The sequence below is a fragment of the Brachyistius frenatus genome, unplaced genomic scaffold (genome assembly GCF_029030835.1).
Source record: "Brachyistius frenatus isolate BFR_SWC_R1_liver_20210118 unplaced genomic scaffold, ASM2903083v1 Contig_10, whole genome shotgun sequence".
NCBI classification, from domain to species: domain Eukaryota; kingdom Metazoa; phylum Chordata; class Actinopteri; family Embiotocidae; genus Brachyistius; species Brachyistius frenatus.
Window position 1 is genome coordinate 6813100 of NW_027210609.1, and position 22670 is coordinate 6835769.

Here is a 22670-nt window from a genome sequence, read left to right on the forward strand (position 1 = left end):
GCTTGAAATTTGTTTTGTTTTCTTGCCATTCCTGCAGCACATTCTCCTTGTTTTTCCTCACAGACATCTCCAATGTGGAAATGTCTCTTGTTTTTTCTAAACATTTATGAGATATGTATTATTTTCAGTCATAGATGTGAGTGAATGATCTGTGTTTGTATTGTGTGGTCCTGGGCTGATTGTGATGCAGTGGTGAGAGCAGGTCAGGTGATGCAGTGGTTTCTTTAGTCCCCGGGGATGTTGTGAGTACATGACTGGGACACTCCTCGGTGTGTGTGTGTGTGTGTGTGTGTGTGTGTGTGTGTGTGTGTGTGTGTGTGTGTGTGTGTGTGTGTGTGTGTGTGTGTGTGTGTGTGTGTGTGTGTGTGTGTGTGTGTGTGTGTGTGTGTGTGTGTGTGTGTGTGTGTGCCAAATGAGGACGCTCTCTCTTACACACACACACACACACACACACACACACACACACACACACACACACACACACACACACACACACACACACACACACACACACACACACACACACACACACACACACACACTGGATACTGGTGCATTTTGTGCTGCAATAGATGCTTTACAGCTTCAACATAACACACCGTGTCTTTAATACTGTAATTGTAAGGGGAATGTGTGACCTAATAATGCCAAGAACATATCAACGTACTCTTTCAATGTTGACATCTTTCCTCTGTATTAGTTCCTTTATTAACTGTTAGGACAGTAATGATTGCGTTGCCAGTGTTTGTGAGAAAGAACATGAGATGCATTATAAGTGTAAAAAGCAGTATAACAATACATTTTCTTGAAAAAAACAATAGTTTAATAAAGTGGGATGAATCATTTTGAACCCCACTGAAGGAGTGTTGGATGATGACGAAAAGATAAAAATATCAATTTACATCTAAGGTTTTTTTTTATTTTTTATTGCTGAATCTGCATTTGGCTGCACATTGAGAGAGGATTAGTCATACAGTTTTACAGCCAGTGTTTGTTTTCTGATGGTGAACTCAGCTTTGCTTCTTCTAGATACGATTATATTATTGGATGTCTTCTTACAATAGACTTATGTAACGCACTTGACAAACATACAGTATGGAAACATCTTTTTTTAGCCATGTTGCTGGTTAGGCTGTTGGGATGGCTGTATGGATCCGCCTTGGCAGGATGTTGGTCAGTCCATTATTTTGGTTCCAAACAGAAGTACCTCAGCTATCATTTACCAGATTGCCATGGAGACATTTACAGTGCCCGGGGGAAACTGACTTTGCAGCACCAGCAGGTCAAAGTTTTTAACTCATTGTGTGAAATATCTCAAAATCTACTATATTAATTGGCACACAATTTGGTACAGAAATTCATCATTTCCAGTCGACCCATCACAACACTGTTGGTGATCCTTTGACTTTTCCTGTCGTTCACATTCATGATTTATCTCAGCAGCTATTTAATTTCAGAGAATCACAGAGATTCAGATCCCCTTCAGGATTCATTGTTTTAACTTGAAGATTCACAGATTTCACAGTGTATAACTCTTTCATATATGACCAAAATCTTGTAAGTTTAGAGCTCAAAGCAGCACCGTGGCCTCATGGGGCCTCACAGAGCTGCTGCGACTATAGATTCATAGTCTTGTTGTTTTATTGTCAGATCATGGCCTTGTAGCTGAGTGGTTCGTTTTCATACCACATGGGAGCAAATACTATCATCAGCAAAGTCCTCTGTCTTTCTGTTTCCCCGGCTGGCTTGACCTTTGCTGAACGTTATTCCCCTACTTTCTGTCCCCACATTTCCTTTCTGTCTGCACTGCATAATCTGAATAAAGGAAAAAAAAAAAAAAAAAAAAAGCTTACATGGTCACCATCGACATTAGCGCAACAATACAGTATTTATACACGGTAACAAGCCTCCTGAATCTACCAGTTATTTTGTTGGCTTTGACTCGTCCATATGAAATTCACTGTACGCAATGATAACGCCGCCTTATTAGTGACAGTGAAATCAGCTGACTAAATCTCAATCTCATTAATGTTTTATACCTGTTTGTAGAAGGTTGTTTCAGTAGTCGGGAGGCTTCTTTTCAACCCTCTGAGTTTCCACAATACTGCCCCTGCCGAGGAGGGGTGTGCGTGCCCCGAGCACTTCTGCTGCTTGATGGTTCATGAAATGGGAGGATTCACTGCAGCCTATAATCCTGTCCTCACTTAGACTTAGATCTTCATTCACTGCCGGTCGGGTGCAACAATATGCATGAAACACACTTCAAATGATGTTTTTCATTTAGGCTCTACCTGCGGTGATGTGTGTGTGTGTGTGTGTGTGTGTGTGTGTGTGTGTGTGTGGATGGGTCATAGTGCAGCAGGTATAAACAGTGACTGTTCACAAAACGGGATTTGGTGATGTATTTGTGTTGAGATGTATTTTGACAGCTATCACACGCAGGGAAATCGAGGGAGAAGCTTTACAGACTTTGATGGTCGTGAAAGATGCTGAAAAACGGTGTCTTGTGCTGCAGTGTGTTTTCAGTTGAAGCCTGTCAGCTCGACACACCACCACCTGAGGATGGTTGCACCTGGAGACCCGTGTCAATACGTAGCTTGGGTATTGAATCTGTGGCCTCCTTTGCCTGAACCGAATGCGGTTTGCTAGATACACAATCAACAAGCCTTCAAATGTTCAAGAGGGAATTTTTCTGTTCATTTAGGGAAGCAAAACAGCTGCTGAATCTTCTGAGGAAAGATTAAAAAAACAAAAAAACATTCAGCCAGCCACATCTTTAATACAGACTGGAGTTACAACAGAGGAAGAGGAGGAAGCTAATAAACATCATGTTGGTTAAGTGAAAGTGTAGAAGCTGAATCCCATTTACTGAGGAAGAGTTAATTGACAAAAAAATAATCAGCAATTTTGATGAAAATTTATACTATGCTACATTTTTCAATCAAGATCTGGTTTCAACTCCTCCAGTGCGAGGATTTGGATTTCATCATTGAGCTGAATATCTTTGTGTTTAGTTCGTTGGACAACATTTTTGAAGAAGTAACTGTGATGAACTTCTTGGACTGTTTTTTTTTTTTTTAACTTTTCATAGACCAAACAATAATGAAAACAATCTGCAGATTAATCAGTAATAAAATAAATCATTATTTGTGTTCCTATCTATTGATATTTGTTTCCGTTCACACGCCCTTATTAACATCGTTTTCTGATAAAAGCTGTTTTTATTCTTCATGTCATCACGGATCAATTATTTCCCAATGATAAAAGTCACGATATTTCCAAGTACACTGTTGTCTTTTATTTACTTACAATAAGCAGTTTCTTGCTGCATATTCACATGCCTGTAGTGACTGTTTCAGCCAGACCAGCAAAATATCAATCTTATTCAGCAGATCGATTTGAAGTGCTTCAGAGTCGACTTAATATGTTTAAGTACCAGATTGAGCATTACAATAATCAGCTGGTTAGTTTGTGTGCTGTGTGTGCTGTGTGTGTGCTGTGTGTGCTGTGTGTGTGTGTGTGTGTGTGTGTGTGTGTGTGTGTGTGTGTGTGTGTGTGTGTGTGTGTGTGTGTGTGTGTGTGTGTGTGTGCGTGTGTGTGTGTGTGTTGGTGGGTGTTTGTGTGCATGCCTTCTGCCTCTGCAATGAACTGATGACCTGCTTGTTATTGTAAAGCTAAAAGAGAAACTGATCTCACAGGAGGTAAAGGAAGAGTTTCACATTTCAACAGAAGTATACACACTAAATAAACAGCAGTAGCTTGTTTAGTAGTTGGTAGTTGCTGTGGAAGAAGCACTAATATCCTTTGCTCGAGTAGAAATACCAATACAACAATGAAAAAAAATCCTCCACTGTAACTAAACGTATTCAAAGTAAAATTGCAGATGTCTAACTAACAAAATCAACAATTATCAAAAGAACTTATTACACACACAAAAAAAATGTCTTTATGCAAATGATTTGTCATTATTAGATCGTATTGACCTAATTTTTATACATCACTGTCGTATTTGCATTTAATTTGAACAACTTTCTACACGGGTAGTTTAGTTACAATATTAATCTGAGGGGTCATGAGATGATTAATGAGGAAAACAATCACATTTGGAAACACAAATACATTTTTACTTTGCAATGTTTTTTTGTTTTTTTACTTTTGCAGTTGTGTGAAATATATTAGCCTCAAACAGTTATTTAAATGAAACCATTTGAGGAGTTTGGAGAGGGAAGTGGTGCAATGAAATGATCTTTAATTTGAGGAATTTAATATGTTTTGCTGATATAAACTCTTGGAGATAACCAGTAATTATAGCTGTACTATAGATCACCAAGACGTGTTAAATGAAGTGAAGTATAAATGAGCAGAAAACAGAAACACTCAAATGAAGTCTACTCTCTAGTAAAAAAAACAAAAACAAAAAAAAAAAAACACTCTATTATCCATCCTGATATTTGGTATTTTTACATGAATAATTACAGACATGGTTTAACTCGTGTAAAACTGAGAGTGTATGTATAGCGCTCTCTGCTGGTCCCTCTGACTCCTGCAGCTGACTGGATGCAGAGGCGAACAACATTAAAGCGGTATTTTGGACTTTTGTCTTTCCAGTAAGTGTGAATCACAATGAATAAAGTATTTAATTACTTTAATCGACAGCAGAACAAAGAGGATCTTCCTGTCTTTTAGCATGTTGAGTACTGACCTGTTTGTGAGGATTTGCTGACGTTTTTTTGCTTTTTTTTAATGATGTCAATCTATCTTCTCTCCGAGCATGAAACCCCTGACAGATCTGGAAATTTGCTGGAGCAGAAAATGGAGGATGCCAAGATTGACATAGCTGTCTCTTCAGTTCTTTGTTTTGGACCAGACACTTTACATCCTCAAAAGTTCTTCCTTCCCAATTTACCGTCCCTTTATGTGTGTTTTAATAATGAGCAGGAAGTAGAATGAGAATGACTGCTCTCTGCTTAATTAGAAAGAGCCTGCCATAAAACCTGATGTGAAATGGTTTCAAGGCCAGAGGAAATGTAGGAAGTCGGTGCCGACGGATCGGATAATTACGAACCGGTGGCTCTCCTGGCTTCTCTTTGCTCGGTACTACTTCGTCATGTTGTCCCAGATCTATGCGCTTTTGGGTAACCCATCCTTCACCAGAGGGCTGATGTATATCCTGCCTCTTCTCTTCCTCCCTCTCCGTCTCTAAATGTCACTCTCTCCCTCCCTTCTGCTCGCACCCTAAAATGCACCAATATCCAGTGCTAGTCGGTCAGGCTATTTTCAGCCCTAGCAGCGAGGAAAAGAGTGTGTGCATCATCTATCTGTGTGTTTGTTAGTTGTTCGAGATGGTCTCAATCCTCATGATGTGCACACTTTATCTGTATTTGGTTGTATTTTGTGTTTATGGTGTTAAACGAATGGCAGAAAATGAGAAGCAGTGTATGACCAGATACTAATCTGATCTCAGGTGCTTTGGGACCAAAGAAAGGTAAAAACAATTTCGCTGATGACAAACAAGTGAGTCATCAGTCAATAGGAAAACATTTAAAATGTTGTTGTGGTAACATGGTGCAATCCTGAATCCTAAATCCTTCAAAGCAAATATGTTTGGGAGGAAGCTTAGGGCCGTCCATATTAAGTTTTCCACTAACATAATTAGGATTTATTGTTATTTAATGTTGGTAAGCTATAAAGTAGACACTAAATGTTTAAGTAAAATGTTCACGAACAAAATATTTGATTTGATAGCAAAGGTTTACGTGTTTATGTGTAAATCACTGGCAGTTCTTGGTTAAATCTGTCAACAGCAGGGAGCAATGGAGACAAGTTGTAAACTTTGACAAATCACACTCCTTTTAATCTAACGTAGTAAACAGTGGCTCGTCTGTTTATTCAGTCACGAGAGCAACATTATATCTCTTTTTTTTTTTTTGTAGTAGTAGTCTTTCTGACTACTTGATAAACATTCACTGTCTTTTAGCAGAGTTTGGGATCTTTAAAAACTCCTGGGGGAAATATCTGATTCCACAGCTTCTAAATTTAGTATTTTTTCTTTTTAGAGCTTTAAAAAAAACCAACTGAAAACAGCTGCCTGCTGCAGCTAAAACAACACTAGGAGCACTGAGAAGGAACCAAAACAATAAAGTTTAGGGCTGGATGGCTAAACAATGAGCTGAAATCCACAATTCTGTTTGTTACAGCTGAGGAGCGCTTCACATTCAGGTTATAATAGAGTTCATCAGTTAGCTTTTTCACATTGTAACATCGTTTCCATGTTGTAATTTGATACATTTTTCATTATAAACATATCAGTTGTAGTTGCCTAAGGTCAGGACAAAATATATGTTTTTGGTTTTATACAGATACAAACTGCAGTGACCTAAAAATGAATGTATTTACTGACCTTTAATTGAAATCATTATGTTTCACCAACCCTCGCCAAAGTGTATTTGTTGAGCTGAAGTCTTCCTAAAACTTCTTTGTGGGGTTTAAATGTAAAAAAAAAAAAAAAAAGACAAAACAAAGTAAAGCAAAGACATTTCTTGTGAACAAAATCCAGCAGCAGCTCTTTTTATCCCCACGCCATATTTGGAAAAACAAATTAATTTGATATAAATATAACTTGTTGGAGACAGGCTTGTGTGATGAGCATATTTCCACACTTTTATCAATCAACATTTCTAATTCTCTCTTTGATTTGACTGGCTCTGTTATTTTTTTTTTTTTATGACTGTTGTTCACCAAGGGGAAAATGTTTGTGGGCGTAATAGTTGCGATAGTTTGCCTTTAAACTAATGTATGTGGACACACAGGGGAAATTTAGTGGTAATGCTGTGCAGTTAATTACTTTGGTAGTTTTACCCCAGCGATTAGAATAGTTTTCCACTTGTTAATGATGTAAGTTAATGTACAGTGCTGTGGTGTAAAAGTGTGCACTGCTGATTCCTGGTGGAGAAAACCATTGTTTGTCGATTTTTCAAAGAACATCAGTTTTCCCAAACTAGTATGTTCACTTTGTAAGGAATGACTTAAGAAAATTGTTTTGTCTGTATGTTTATTTTAGAGCGGGCTCCCTCCAGCCTTTAGTTTAGTTCAAATGACTAATAATCAGCTTTTGTATCTCATCTGGTCAACTTTAACGGCACCATTACAAATCTGGACTATTGACTCTCATTTTGACACTATTCATCACCTCTATATCACACATCAATGCATACTTTTAACCACTCCACACTCACGTTTGGGCTAAACTTACTTTTACATTTCGTTTCAGTGGACTGGACTGTGATTTTCTGCCTTGTAGTGACTGCTGGACTAGTTGTTGTTCACTGGCAGATTGTGCAGGGCTCATAAACCTGAATCAAATGTCAGGAGACATTTTGAAATGTCACAATAGTAGGCATGTAAATAGTGAAATGAATAATGGTGGAATTTAATTCAGCTCCATTAGTTTCAGTGGCCTGGGATTGTGTATGCTGGTTCTGTCATGACAATGTCACTCTGTCAACACTTGAAAGCAGAGCCATTGTAAATCCCATTAGCTCTCTGTTTTGACAACTTAAAACGTCTGCTGGGAAAAAGTTCTCCTCCTGTCATATTAGTATTTCTAGAATAAAGGATATAGTGAATGTAGACATTTTTCAGCCCTTCATTGTCAGTGTCCCTGCATCCAACGATCTAGTCATATTACCAGTTAGGGGCAGCAAACTCAGAAATATTTAAATTCTACGTAATACACTGAATTTGATCATAGTAGAAAAGCCACTGGCACAATTAAAAAGACCAATGATTGCTGCTTTCCTTTTTAATTTTGACAACTCCAGGACCCTGCCATTGGGCAACATAAAACAGTAGCATCTGAAACATTAAAAACATGAAAGCTTTATCAGTGGGGATCTTATTTAAAAGAAAAAAGCAAAGCATTTTGTTTACCGTTTGTCCTGCACAATTTCCATAATTGGCTCATGTAAATCTGTTTTGCTGAAGTACGTTGTAAGATTTTTAAAAAACTTGCAGGTAAACAACAACAACAACAACAAAAATGAAAGACGTTACTATGGGGACGCAATGGTTTTGCTAGCAGTTGGGAATTCTGCCTTCAAATTGAACTCCTAAGCTCGTAAACACGGTAAGTTGTATGTTTGGGGTTCAGGGTGGTCGAGTCGTGAGAACACCACAGCGAGGCAAAATCAACATGTCCGGCATGTAGAAGCTACAGAGGCTCACCATTTAGCAAGCTGGCAGGCAGGTAGCGCAAGGCAGGAATTGCAAAGTCATAATGAAAGAGGGACTAGACATTTTCCTCATACTTATTCTTAAATTATGAAGAAAAACTCTGTAGACAGATTTTTGGGCTTTGGTTTTGTTTGCTTTGTTATGAAAGTATTTTAGGAGACAAATCCATTGTGCTGCACGAGTTCTAAGCAGTTTTACGAATGTGACCCGATCACGTTGACATTGACGGAGCGCTCACAGCTCTCCTGTCCTTCAATTAGCAGATTGACCAAGTGTTGTCATGATGCCAGAAACTCCGTCACAGTGAAAAGCTGCTGTCAGAGCACAAGAGCTCTTCTTAAGGAATCCTTTGCCCACCCAACTCGCTTCATAAATCCACCCGGTGTTTACGCACGCGCACGCGCACACACACACACACACACACACACACACACACACACACACACACACACACACACACACACACACACACACACACACACACACACACACACACACACACACACACACTTGGGCATGCTGTCACCTTGTTGACCAACTGCTACTTCTGAGATACCCAAACACTACAGAGCCAACTACAAGCATATGGTGCTTTCTGTGCACTTATGTTTACGCTGCAGTAATGCCTGGCCAGAGTGTGTGTGTGTGTGTGCGCGCGCGCGTGCGTGTGCGCTCGTACATTATGTTCATGTGTGAGAGGTGCACAGAGAGAGATAGCCGGGTGGAAACAGTGACAGACATAAAAGATGAAAGCAACGAGCAAAGGAAGAAGCGCGGCCCGGCAGGAAGTGAAGGAGCAGTGCGAGTAGCTGCGCGTTGGACGATATGCCTCCCAGCTTCGTGTTTCTCTGTTACACCCCTGCATTGCAGCACTCCCTGCAGGATCTGAGAGAGGTGCAGTCTTTTCCACATCCCCTCTGCTGCCTCAGAGGAGGCGAGTCATTTCAACCATAATGTCCTGGCACAAATCAGCACGACTCGCGCTGGCAGCAGCCGGCCTCTGCGCGTGTCCCTTATCTGGGGTTTTGATAGCGGCAGTGTTGCTCTTATCGACCTCCGAACGCAGCGCGATCCGCCGGCCTGACTGAGGATGACTAGTGGAGAGGGGGGGGGGCGTGTTAATTCATCCTCGCATGCTCATGAGAAAATGAATGTGCCAGGGATGAGCTGGAGTATCCCACCATGCACTGGCAATCCAAGGGAACCGATTGCCCTGTACTATAACTGCTTCACTCAATAACGCAGCTGCATTGTGACCTTGCTATAAAATTTTGTGCACCAAAATTGCTGAGTCAGGAGCAGAGTGGTGATTTATCAGGACTGCTGAGGAGCATAAAGGTAGTTACATCTGGTGAACACGTCCACAACAATGAGAAATATATAATACTCAAAAAGCTCTTACAAAATCCCATCAATACGCTCCTGGTCTGGCTGCTATTGATTATCCTTTGGATTATTGAAATCGCATGTTTTGCTGATGATCTTTTTGTTCATGTCTATGGAAGCTGGGTTGCTAGTATTAATTAAGTTAAATTAGCAATAACTCAATAAATATACATTTCATTTGCCATTTGTGTGGGCACATACTACACACCATAATTAAGAATGAAGTAAGAAAAAAAAGGATTTCTATTTTTGCAGAGCGTTTTGGTGTCTTTATTGTGTTTTCCATGTCAGTTGGTTGAAGATATTTTCTTAGTCCACTGATGTTTTGCCTATTTTCTTGTTGTTTTCTTTAGTTGCAGTGTATTGCTCTCTCAAGGTTGTGTTCCCTGTCACTCCAGAGAACTACTAGAAGGACAGTAACAAAATAAATCTGAGAATATGTCATATCAAGCTGCAAATTTCATTAAGGAATCTGAGTCTCCGTCCCGTACAACCTGGAACAGAGGCCAGAAAAACAGAAGTGGTGAAAGCAGCAACGCACTCTATATCTTAAAGGAATTGTTCAACAAAATAGTACACGTATATTTCCTTCCTGGCCAAGAATTAGATGAGAAGATTGGTGCTATTGTCATGTTTTTATGATAAATATGCACTCCTACACCAAATCATTAGCATAGCTTAGCATTAAGAGGGAAAACAGCCATTCTGGCTCTAAATCTCACAAACTAACATTTTGTATCATTTAAATGGGTTTTAAGTTCATTTTTACAAGTGTAACAGCCTCGCTCAATCGCTCGAGACCCTTTACTTTAAACTAGCACATGCTTCAAACCTTGACTTAGCCACATAACCCACCTAACTTCACCTTGGTTACCACATCCTTCTCATTCCTGTGACATCCCCACACACTCATTTCATTTTACCACACATTAACGTCATTTTTTTTTTTTTTTAAGCTTTCAAGTTGATTGCAGGGTCACTTATTCACTCTTAGATAAAACAAATTTTGAGAGAGTCTGACAACAGAGGAAATCTGTCAACATTACAATGAAAATGAGTGAGAAGCAAGTGGAAATACGTGTCTCTGTTCAAGCAAAAGACCTTGGATTTAGCTGCAGCTGAATAGTCCATTTAATAGAGAAGTCTGTGTCACTTTCACCATTGGTAAATGCATTTAGCAGATGAAAACAGATTGGGGGAGGGGGGGGGGCAAATGTCTCTGGGCATAACTTTGCAGTACATTAACGGAGGGAGAAAATAGAGAAAGGGGATGCTCTGTGATGCAGCAGTTTAACATGAGATTCCTGCCCTCGCCTGGCAGAAGCAGCTAATTGCATTGTAACCTGACATGAGAGGAGCCACCCTCACACAGGCGTCTCACAGCTGCCAGCTGAACTTGAGCACACAGAAAGGTATTTCCCCAAGGAGAGCGGGGAAGCGACTGAAGGCTGGAGTTGAAAATAGCTCAAATATGTACAAAAAGTAACCACACGAGGGACGTTGGACATTTGGAAACCAGTTTGTCACGCAGAATACACCCAAGGCCGAGCGATGATCCCCGATTTTTATATTCGATCCTTGTGCACTCAGTTCTACGTTTGCATTGATTTCTTGTTCACACATCACATGTTTCATGATGTGATGGCTTTCGCTCATCACTGTTGGCTGCATTGTGTTTGTATTGTAACCAGAGAAGATGCTTCGCAATCCGCTCACTTCCAATCATCCCTGACGAGTCTCCTGAGGGGTCAGTGGAAGGCAGACAAGTTGGCGTAATCGCTCTGGGTTGTGTTCATTCTGAATGGTCTAGTGAGGAGGGATCTCTCCAGAGGGGTTTTATCACACTTCGGAGATCAATTGTTAGCATCCAATTAATTGTATGAGCCCAGTGCGATGCCATTTGCGGAAAGTCAGCACACCCTTAAGAGTCCGTCAGCCGTCCTACTGCGTACCTTGCTTGCTCGCTGTTCTCTGATCTGTGCAAACTGGGGCTTAATTCAGATGCCCATCACCCCACGGCTTGTGCATATTGATCTTTTACAACTGCCCTCCAATACGAGACCAGAGAGTGGCATGCTGCAATCAGCTGTGTGAGCAGCATCACAAATGAGGCTGGGGAAAAGAGAGGGGGGGGAGGGGGAGATGGAGAGAAAGAGGTAAAGAGGTTGCGTGCATGAGTGCGTTGAGGGAGCGACAGAGAGGGAGTAGGGAGGTGTGTGACGGAGGGTGGAAAATGGGGGAGATTGGTGGGCATTGGAAAGAGGAGGAGGAGGAGGAGGGGGAGGAGAAGGAGGGGTGTAGTGCTGCAGTGGAGAGAAGTGAGAGGAGACTGCAGTCTCTGCTTATGGGAGAGATCAGACAATGTTACCAAAGCTCTGAGGAACTGTAGCCCCAAACAGTTATTGATATCGGATGGGCCGCCTGACGAGGGGGAATACCACATCTGACCGGTGAGCTTTGTTTTGAACATCTTTGTAGATTAAAATGTAGTTTTGTGAAATGGATACAGTCCAATTGCAACTGGAACACTGCTAGGATCTTTTTTCTGTATTTTCAAACTACGTGAGCCGTAATAAACTGTTCTAGTGTGACTGTATACTCTGTGGTGGAATAGACTCATTAATGTGGATGTGTCGGAGCCTTTCTTTGTGTGTGTGTGTGTGTGGCTGAGTGATGCTGGCCAGTGATGAGCTGCAGAAATCCAAGGCAGATAAGACTGAGTGCTAATGGCACAGAGGTAAAAGGTAGGCTTAAGCAAGAGGGGAAAAGCGTGGACGTGTTTTGGTGTATTAGCATTCTGCTGCTTTCTTCATCACTGCTCATGTTAAATGCAAACAAAAAGGATTGTTAAGTTACAGAAGTTGGGGGTTATTCCTGCTCTGAATCAGAAATTCAGGGATTGTTTTTGCCTGAATTCTCTGAATTTTTCATGAGAGCATATTTCATGTCAGATGTAATGATTTCTTGGGGCAGATAAATGGTACAGACATGCAGTGCCTGTAATATTTCTGCTTGGAACCAATGTTGTAACTAAAACTTTATCCGTCACCATCATACATCAGAGCTCAGTGGGTGCAGTCTGCAATCATATCCTGCCCATGCCCACTGCTCAGGCAGTGACTTGACACTGGCCTGGAGCCAATTGGTTATTTGATTGGATGGTCAGTTCAGCTGTAGACGGATTGTGGGCAATTCTGGGTAGCTGATAGACACTATCAGGATTGCTTAGCAACAATGATCTGCTGGCTCTCAGCACATAGGCCTCTGCTGTACAGTATGTGGACCACAAACCATTACAAGAGACTGTCTAGTCTAAAATACACATGCTGGAACACAATACTTATCGATCATGTGGCCTGGGAGTCAATGATGATGAGGTTACATCACAATTGTGTTTGGCACATGCTGACGGTTGACTTTTATTTTGAAATACGAGTATTCTCACATGCACTGTGCACCATACTGCTTCTTTAGATAACGGTTCACTGTATGTGATTTTAGTTTGATACATAAACGTCCGTGAAACTGCACCCTTCCTCATTGTAACAGTGGATAGAACTGAGACGGATCATTTGTCTTTCTTTCTTTTAAAGGTAGATAAAAAACAATGTTGTCTGGATAATTGTGAACATTTCAGAGCTTTAATGATGCCCACATGCCCACGTTCACACACTTACACACATGTACACTATGTGTTTGTCTTTTATTCCTGTGTGCTGTTAATTTAGTTTAGTTCTTTTTTTTTTTTTTAATTGTCTTTTGATGTCATTAAACTATCTCAGCACAGCACTTGCTCCACAACAATATTAAACTTACTGCCTCGTGTATTTAGGAATAAAAACAAACAAACAGTGAATCAGGTTATTGTCTCTCTTCTTGCTTGAAAGTGAATTAATCTCATGACCTTTTCTGCTGAAAAGCTTTTTCTCTTTTGAATTTCTCACCCTGGTTCAAAACCAGAAAAACATGGAGACATTATAGCTACAGAAGAAGTAAATGCTTGTCAAGTTTCCAGTTATTCTTAAGCAATATGTTGAGTTGGTGGGGAGCACGTAGGCATAAAGGCAGCGTCCAAATCATTGTTCAGTTCTGACAGTAATACCAGTCAGACTCGCAGCTCCCAGAGGTATATCGTACTGCAGTAAAAAATAAATAGTCTCTCTATTTAAACCACTAAACGTTGCTCTCTTAATAGCCAAACTGCTGTCTGTTTAAAGTAATCCAATAAATGACCAATGAAAGGCGGAAGAGTTCTCTCTGCAGCAAATCTTAAATTCTGAATTAATTAGATGCTTCTAGTAATCTGTATCATATGTTTTGTTTGTTGTTGTTTTGTGACAAAACAGCAACCCTCAATTAACCCCGATCGACACCTTCATGCTCAGCAGTAAATGTTAATAGCATGCTGCCGTCACTCACAGTCACACAAAGAGCAAACAGAGAATACATATTATAATGCTCAATGGAGTCTGGGAGGTAAATAGATTTTTGTCAGCTATTAAAAGTGGGACCATTGTGAGGAGACACTTGTTTCATTAGTCGCTGATTAGTGGTTTGACTGATTTAACCAGCAGCCTCATTTTGTTATTGCATCACGGCTCGGTTTATTCCTTTTTACTTCTCTGACTGTGCGACTAATTGATTAATTGTTGCGGCTATAAAACTTCAGATTGTTTTGAAAGATTGTTTTCAATTTCTGAACCCCAAAGGTGATGGAATCAATCAATATTTTGTCCAACAATAACTTCAAACATTATTCTATTGATAATTTTTCAAACACAAAAGATGAAAAAAAAAAAAAAAGCTGCTAATAATCACAAGAGAGAAGCTGGAAGTGGAGAACATTTGAAAGTTTGAAAAATGGCTTAAAGGTTCATTCGATTTTAGAAGATGAATAAAGTTACTTATTCCTTTGTTAATAGAATATAAAATACGTACTTGTCATCTATCAATGATCCAATTTAATTGAGTCATTTTTGTATGCATAATTTATCTCGTGATCTCGATGAGAGAAAAAACATTTTAACTCCACACAGAAGTCCGACGGGTTCAAACCAAAAATAATTCATGCTGTGAGGTGTTAAAGGAGTAATATTTCATTTTGGGAAGCGTATTGCTTTTTTGCCCGGAGTTAGATGAAAAGACTGACATCACCCTTATGTCTTAACAGTAAATAGACAACTTCAACTTATTGTCAGAGCGATAAATTGCAGTTTTTTTTTTGGCAACAAAATGTTGTCCACTTTGCTAAGAGAGTTGTTGTTTCCATGGTTCCAGTATTTATCTACATTTTATTCAAAGGTAACTGGACTTCTTTTAGTTGATTTTATATGAAACTTTACCACGACCCGGATGACTGTAAACCTTCCGGTCTTCATGCTAAACCGAGCTGGCGGTCTTCAGGCTGTATCTTCATACCTATCAGACAAAAATAATACCAGAGATATCAATCTTCTCTGTTATTCCTTTAACAACTGAGCAATCATCGAGCTGTAGAGATCTCTCTGACTTCCCACTTGCTTCTGGGAGAACTCTTTTAATTCTCTGATAGCTCTGTTATGAAGCAGGTTTCTATCTCCGGGTCTCCTTCAGGTCTGGCAGATCACTGTGTTCAGAGGAGGAGGGATAATCACCTGAGCTCCTGCTCACTCTTCACACCCAGTAAACTCTCACATCATCAGCGTAAAGGATGCCTTTGGTTTCAGCTTGTCTGGCTTTTATATCCTATTAGATTTCTCCGTTGAGGACTTGTGCTCCTTCATACAACTGATTTCAGTTTAATCTTTCTCTGACAATACAGAGTTGATTGTGACGACTCCTAGATTGTTACAGCCCCTCATCTCTCACTGAGGCCTATTGCTGCTCTTCAGATTATCATCGCTCAAGCAAATGGGATCATCTTTATCTGTTAGTTGCTTACTAAAGGTGCCACAATATATAGTGCACATGAGAAGATGTTACAACTCACCTCAACTTTTCCGAAGCTTTAAATCATATTACAAGTTCTTCGTCAGCAGGTGAACTTTCCATTTCCATTTCTTCTGAGGACTTTATAGACTTGAAAGTGGAGGTTTAAAACTTTTTCTTGACCTTTAAAGCAACATTTAATCTCACCACTATTTACTTGCTGGTCTAGTGCTTCTTATTATATCTTTGGCTGATTGTTCCTTTTTTATGTGCAGCGCGTTTTGTTCATGAAGGCTTAAAGCTCAGGTTTGTATGAAAACCATTTAATAACAGGGTAAAACGTATTATTATTGTTATATTATTGTTATTCATAATAAATTTCTGCCCCCATGTCAATCTTTTTGATCCAAACCAAGTTGGTTCAAGTCCTAAAAATCTTTAATACATAAATGCAGCAAATTCTCACAGGCGTTGGAGGCAGAACATTTATTTTTGTCTAATAAATAAAAGTATTTAACCACATAAAAATGATTGGCCAGTTTTCCATCAATGTACTGAGCAATTAATTGTGTGTGTGTTTATCCTCCTGTAATTTGTACATATCACTTCGTTTTTTTCCGCACAATTATACATTAAGACATTGCCCAATACTGACTGATATGTTGCCATACTTAGGGAATCTCATAGGAAAATCCATTTCAGCAGGAATATTCCTCAAGATAAAATTTATTCTTCATATACTTTTTTTGTTCAGCACAAGCAATTGTATTCTCTCCTGTTGCTTATCCTCCCTTCGTGTCTGATCTCTGTGTGCCTCAGGGACGCTGCACCTAGTCTTTCACAATGAAGTTCAACTTGTTCCGGAATGCACAGGCCGTGGCGGCCGAGTCCACCAGTGCCACCACTATGATCGTGGATCCCACCATGGTCATCTCCCCCACATCGGCACCGGACATCTCCGGCTCCAACAACACGGAGATCAGCAAGAATGACATGTTTGAGGAGATCAAGAGCAAATTCTTGAATGAAATCGATAAGATCCCACGTAAGCAATGCAGCAGTAGCTCCCAAATTCTTTTAAAGATTCAAAACCCTCATTATTTGACAAACAAGTTTGAGATTTTTTTTGTTGTTGTTGTGAGAAACACCAACATCAATCCTAATTTTCCCTCTTTTGTTTTGAAACTGACAGTTCCTCCGTGGGCTCTGATTGCCATCGCTGTGGTGGCCGCCCTGCTCATCCTCACCTGCTGCTTCTGCATAATCAAAAAGTGCTGCTGCAAGAAGAAGAAGAACAAGAAGGGAAAGAAGGGCAAGGATGGTTTCAACATGAAGAACATGCAGGATGGCGAGGTATGAGGCCTCGTGCTTCCTACATGCTGAAAAGTCAGGATGTTCTGGGTGACATTTTGCATTCTTTCTTCCACAACAATTAATTATTCAAGTTTTACTTCTTATTTATGACATTTATTGCTCAGATTTAATGACTGTGGCTAACTGAATTTGATCTTTCACCAGCAGCTCTTGTAGCCCAGGCTGTAGAGGACACAAGGAGAGCTCTCTTCCCCTCCATTTATTTGATGTCGGTGTTGTGGTCGTTTAAATGTGTGACGTAGTCCATTGTGGCCCATGGTGAAAAATGACACACTTTGTTATGAAGTGGCAAAGAATAATGAGCACCATTAAGTGGAAAGTTTTTAGGTTTTTTTTCAAGCTGCAAACATAAATAGCAAATTTTATAGCTAAAGGTGACAGATGAAAGCAATTCTGCAGAAATGTTGGGAGATTTTGGAGGCAAAGTGCCGTAAGTCGAAGGATGAATGTTACAAAATGATTAATATGAGGACTAATCCGTTCACATCATTATATATTACCCTGCGTTCAACTGACTGTTAATTAAAGCAATCAATTACTTGTGTCCACAATGTAAATGTTTTGCCCTCCGCCTGAAAGAAGAGTGTCATTTCTCATCATAATTGTGGTGGTGGTGGTGGTGGTGGTGTTGATTGCCTCTCTTTTGTAGTGTGTTTGGTGTCTTGTGAGTTGAACCTCTTCCTCTCTCTGCTCTCCTCCTTTTTTTTTTCCGCTTTGTGTCTGTCTTGTGTGTGCCTCGTGTTTCTTGACTGTGGTGGACTCCTGCTCTACGGTAGGTGGATAGCTCACGTTGATGCTCTCTGGCCCCCAGGGCAGAGGGGGGTTTCATGGAATGAAAGTCGTAGCTTCCTTTGCCATTTTATTTTATTTATTTATTTATTTATTTTTTTAGTCTCCTCCCCTTTTGTTTTGTTTGAATTTTTGTTCTGATAGCTTGAGAATGACACAATGGAAAGCTATGATGTGCTCCATAAACCCCAGAGAGGAGAGTCTAACCATCTAACACATTGTTTCTGTGACAATGTAACTGTAACTCACACCAATATGGAAAGTATTGGATTTAATAGATGATATGCAAGACACTGTTAACACTATTAATCTCTGCATGTGATAAAGGGCATGGTTGGTTGTTTGGGAGACATGGAAACGTTGATGATAAAACTGCATGACGAGCCAAACACTCGCTAATCTTCTTCGTTTTGATTGTAATACTCAAGGAGGAGGTAGGATGTGGAGACGGATGACGGGCCAAAGAAAACAGAAATAACATTTCAAAGTCAAGGTCACTTTGACAGAGGCTATAATTCAAATATAAAAATAACACTGCAGCAATGAGACTCTTCATTATTCAAATAGCTGGCTGTGCCCTTTAATCCTGAACCATTTACTGTAATAATGGTGAGCTGAAAAAGAGGCATTTTTTGTGCCACATTAATTTAGCAGAGAAAAAATGCCATGCAGGGTGAAAAGCCTGAATTTCTCTTAAAATATATAACTTGAATGTACAGCTTCTAGTTAACGTAGAGCTTAATATGACTGCAAACTGTAGTACTATATGAAATATTATCTCCTTGCCCTGAATATTATGTCATATTTGCCTTTTTTCATTTAATATGCATTCATATTTGCTGTTGTGAGCAAGTTCCTTCGGGGTTTTATACCAACATTCATCTCCTTGCCAATTTGGTGAAATCTAAGACTTTAAATATGAAACGTCTAAAAAAAAACATGAGAACTATGCTAATACAGGATTTAATTGGAAAGTTTATCACCCCTCTTAATGGAACTGGCATGCAATACCTCCAATGACTCTGGCTGCCACTGTACTGCTCAAGCATGTCGAAGAAATTGCCCATTAGTCCCCCCCCCCCCCAAAAAAAAAAAAAAAAAAAATCCACAGAGAAGATGAGGTTTACAGAGTTTTCAAAAAGTAGGAGCATCTATTTAATATGTCATCAGCAGAGATTTCATTCCTTGTAAGCGATAAATCCCTGGTTTTTATCATCAGGTGCTGTGCAGGTAAGCAGTAACCGAAGCGTGTATCTCCCACCATAAAAAAACAACTCCTGGAGCTCCAGTGTCTGTGGCATGCTGGCTGTTATGGGGAGCCCTGTGTTTGATTCCTGCGCCTCCGAGCTTTAACAAGGAGTTTTATTTTGTTACCTTTATATCGCAGATACACCAGGACGACGATGATGACGAGGGAGAGACCGGACTCACAGAGGAGGAGAAAGAGGAAGAGGAGAAAGAGCAAGAGAAACTGGGGAAGCTGCAATACTCTATAGAATATGACTTTGAGAATACAAAGGTCTGTGGTTGTAAATTCAATATTTCCTTTGTTAAGTCGTAAAACAAATGTTATTTTGTGAACACAAGGAACAGTTTTAGGTGGGTAAATTCAGATCTAACTTTTTTTTTCATTTAGACTTTAATGTCGATTTTTTTTTGTGAGAATGTTATATACTGTATATTCTGCCATAATAAAACTACCTATCAGCTGGAAGTTTTCCCATGTTTAAATAGATATTTAAATTGCTGGGAGCTAGATGACACCATCGATAACACTCACGTCTGTAGGATTAATATGTAGCTACAGTCAGCAGCTGGTTATCTTAGTTTAGCATAAAGATTTGAAACAGGAGGATTATCTTGTTTTCTTGTTTGTTTAATCCGAACTGTAAAAATGAGAGTTTATTGTTTCACAGGAGGTTATGTGTCGGACTGTTTCCTGGTGTCTCAACCTCACGATAATAAGACTTGAGGATGCCCCTGAAATAATCCAGGATGCCAAGAAATAGTCCGGCACATAACTGCTGTTACACTGCAAGCCATTGTCATTTTCACACTTACGTTTTTGTCGTAACTTTAAAAAAGAAAGTTAATCACTGATCTTTAGAGGAACTGGATGTCAGAACGTGTCACTTGCAGACAGAGTCAGGCTGTTGGCAGTCTTTATGCCTCAACTAACTGTAGCCTCATATTGAACAGACAAAAATGAAAGTGGTGTTGATCTTCTTATCGAATTCTTGACAAGATAGAGCATAAGCAGTTTCCCCAAAACGTTTCCCTACTACTTTTACATTCTGATTTATGCAAATATCTTCTTTATAACCCCCTTAGAAAAACAAGCAGGTGATCATTTATACAGAAAGACAGAAAAAACTGAACCATGAAATGAATAGTTTTGCAATAATTGTAGCTTTCAGGAAACATGTAAAGCCATTTATCAGACATGTAGTGACTTTCATCATTACTATAATGCTCTAAGCAGAGTGTGGACACAAAGGTAGGATATGACATTAAAAAAAAATCAGCCTCAATAAGCTGTGAAATGTTGGATCAAAATGCCTGAATGTTAAATGTGTCTATATAATGTAGGAACAGCTGAAAATATATATATATTTTTTTTAGTACTTAAAATAATGGTTTTATAGACTATGACAATTGTGTGACATTGAAGAAAACCCTACATCTCCAGTCAGCCAGGACACTTGTGATTGATTGCGAGGCTTAAGTTTTCATATGAAGTTATATAACCAGTCTGAGGCAGTGACCCTGACGCACATGTTGGATTTATGCCTGATCAAACGCTTGTCTTCTCTGTTTTTGCTGCTTATATCCTCCACAAATCTCTGCACATAGCTTACAGTTGGCATCCTCCAAGCTGCAGACCTCATGTCCATGGACTCAGGTGGAACCTCCGATCCTTACGTCAAAGTCGTGCTCCACCCAGACAAGAAGAAGAAGTACGACACCAAAGTGCACAAGAAAACACTCAACCCTGTCTTCAATGAGACGTTTGTTTTCAAGGTAAATTCCAGACATTTTACAGTCCGTGTCTTGCTTCAGATTATAAATGCATGCAGTGGCAAAATAAGAGCAAACAGTTAGTATTTGATATAAAATGAGATTCACAAATAATCATCCAAACCCCTTGTGTGTTCCTCACAGTACGGTATATGTAATAGGACTGGCTGTGTCCTGTCAGGTTTGTCTGGATCTGTGCGTACGCACCGGGCAGCGCAGCTGACATGCTGCTCCTTCCTGTCCTCACTAATAGGCCCCGCAGAGACTTCCCGAGTGGCTCTGGGTCAAGCTGCAAGCCAAAAAAAAAAGATCTTTTTTTTTTTTTTGCAGAGCGCCTCTGCCTGTTCTCTCTCCCAGAGAAAAACCACAGAGATGTTCAGTGCCGTGTTTATTGTTCCACTGTGAATATTTATCTGAGATACGTCTTACTTTTACAACCAGAAAGGTTTTTAATACGTTTTGTGTATGTCTCGACATTTCACAATGTTTCAGTGAGCTGGAGTGTAATATATTTTTCAATAGGTTTCTAGGATGTTTTCATTTGAGAAATTAATCATGTAGTTACATTTTGTTATTGTACAGGAAACAGGATATTGCTGTGAATATTTTATCTTTAAACTTAATTTATATATATTTTTTATATTTTTAGCTTTGAATGATTCTTTTCTGTTTTCACTGGTTTCCCATTTAGCAACTGGTAAACACCATACATATGCATAAAAGTATACATACATATACATAGTAGAAGGCTTCAGACAAGAGTTCATGTGAACATTTAATAATAATAAAAACACCCTTTTACACATGTTAAACCAGTTACTTGCTGTATAATCTCAAAAACATATTTCTTTACCTGTCTATTGGATATTTACTTCTTTTCAACCAGTTTTTGGAATTTTATTTTCTTAAATAGTTATTGAGACACTAATGAGGAAAACTTAGACGTGTGTCCATAAACTGCATTTTATATTTTGAGCAGCTACCCTATGAGGAATTGGGGGGCAAAACCCTGGTGATGTCCGTTTACGACTACGACCGGTTTTCCAAACATGACGTCATCGGTGAGGTAAAGATTCCCATGAACACCATCGACCTCGGACGGCCCATCGAGGAGTGGCGGGACCTGGACAGCGCCGATCAAGAGGAGGTGCTATTTAAAATTACACTTTTAAAAAAACTGGCCATTCAGAATTTTCTTTATGTCAGCAAATCCCATGAAAAACCCAAAACTAGTATTGTCTGTCCAGTCAATAGTCCGATATATCTTGTTTGTTTGTTTTTTTGCACCGATGCAGCATTCTTGACGAGCAGTCATGTGTTAAGTCATTGGATTACACCATCACACTGGTTTACATGTTCCCTTACTGTGATGAATGCGGCCGCTGTCAGTCTATCAAACTGTACGTCATGCTGCTGCTGTAAATACTCACTAAAGCATCAAATGTGAATTCATTCCAGAGACTGTCTATGAAAATAGATGTTTTGAAGCTCAGTTCCAGGTGGCTCGGGCCGTCGCCATCTTGGCAGTGCCTGACTTGGCCTTTCCTCTGTGAAATACTGCCTGCATGGTGGTCGCAGAACATCTTGAATTTGATCACGGCGCCCTTATTAACAGGTTAAAGAGCAGAGGCAACTGGTTCCCAGCAAAAATAGACAGAGAAATGATCTGTGATCACGTGTACTATATAATAATCACAGAAACTAAAAGTAGGCATAGTAAGTATAGTATTAGCAATTTAACAGGCGAAGGGCAGTGTTTTCCAGTGCACTCTGCCTCTATCTCTCTGTTTCCGTGTGACTAACTCTGAACGAGGGTAAACAAAAACAAAAAAATCACGTGATTGATATTTTGTTACAAGTCGGCACTTGTCGTACCTCAAACATTTGATAACTGATGGCCAGCAACTTTATGTAGTTGTAGAAGCGCTGCAGTTATTCAAGTTCCTCAGCTCGTCCAAAAATAG

The 22670-nt window shown here is 39.7% G+C and overlaps 1 protein-coding gene across 7 annotated transcripts in view; it reads left to right on the forward strand.

The window, feature by feature from the left end:
- Window positions 1-22670, forward strand: part of LOC138616665 (synaptotagmin-2-like) — a 32110-nt gene that overhangs the window by 2608 nt on the left and 6832 nt on the right. For 3 of the 7 annotated variants that reach the window (XM_069691134.1, XM_069691133.1, XM_069691136.1), the window contains 5 exons: window positions 16345-16570; window positions 16718-16878; window positions 19076-19207; window positions 20542-20709; window positions 21683-21853. In XM_069691134.1, coding sequence (XP_069547235.1) covers window positions 16369-16570; window positions 16718-16878; window positions 19076-19207; window positions 20542-20709; window positions 21683-21853 — 834 coding nt within the window. In that variant the 5' untranslated portion in view covers window positions 16345-16368. Of the gene's footprint in view, window positions 1-11955; window positions 12069-16344; window positions 16571-16717; window positions 16879-19075; window positions 19208-20541; window positions 20710-21682; window positions 21854-22670 lie in introns of those variants that run through there. The other 4 variants (XM_069691135.1, XM_069691137.1, XM_069691138.1 and 1 more) reach the window with 4 other exon arrangements.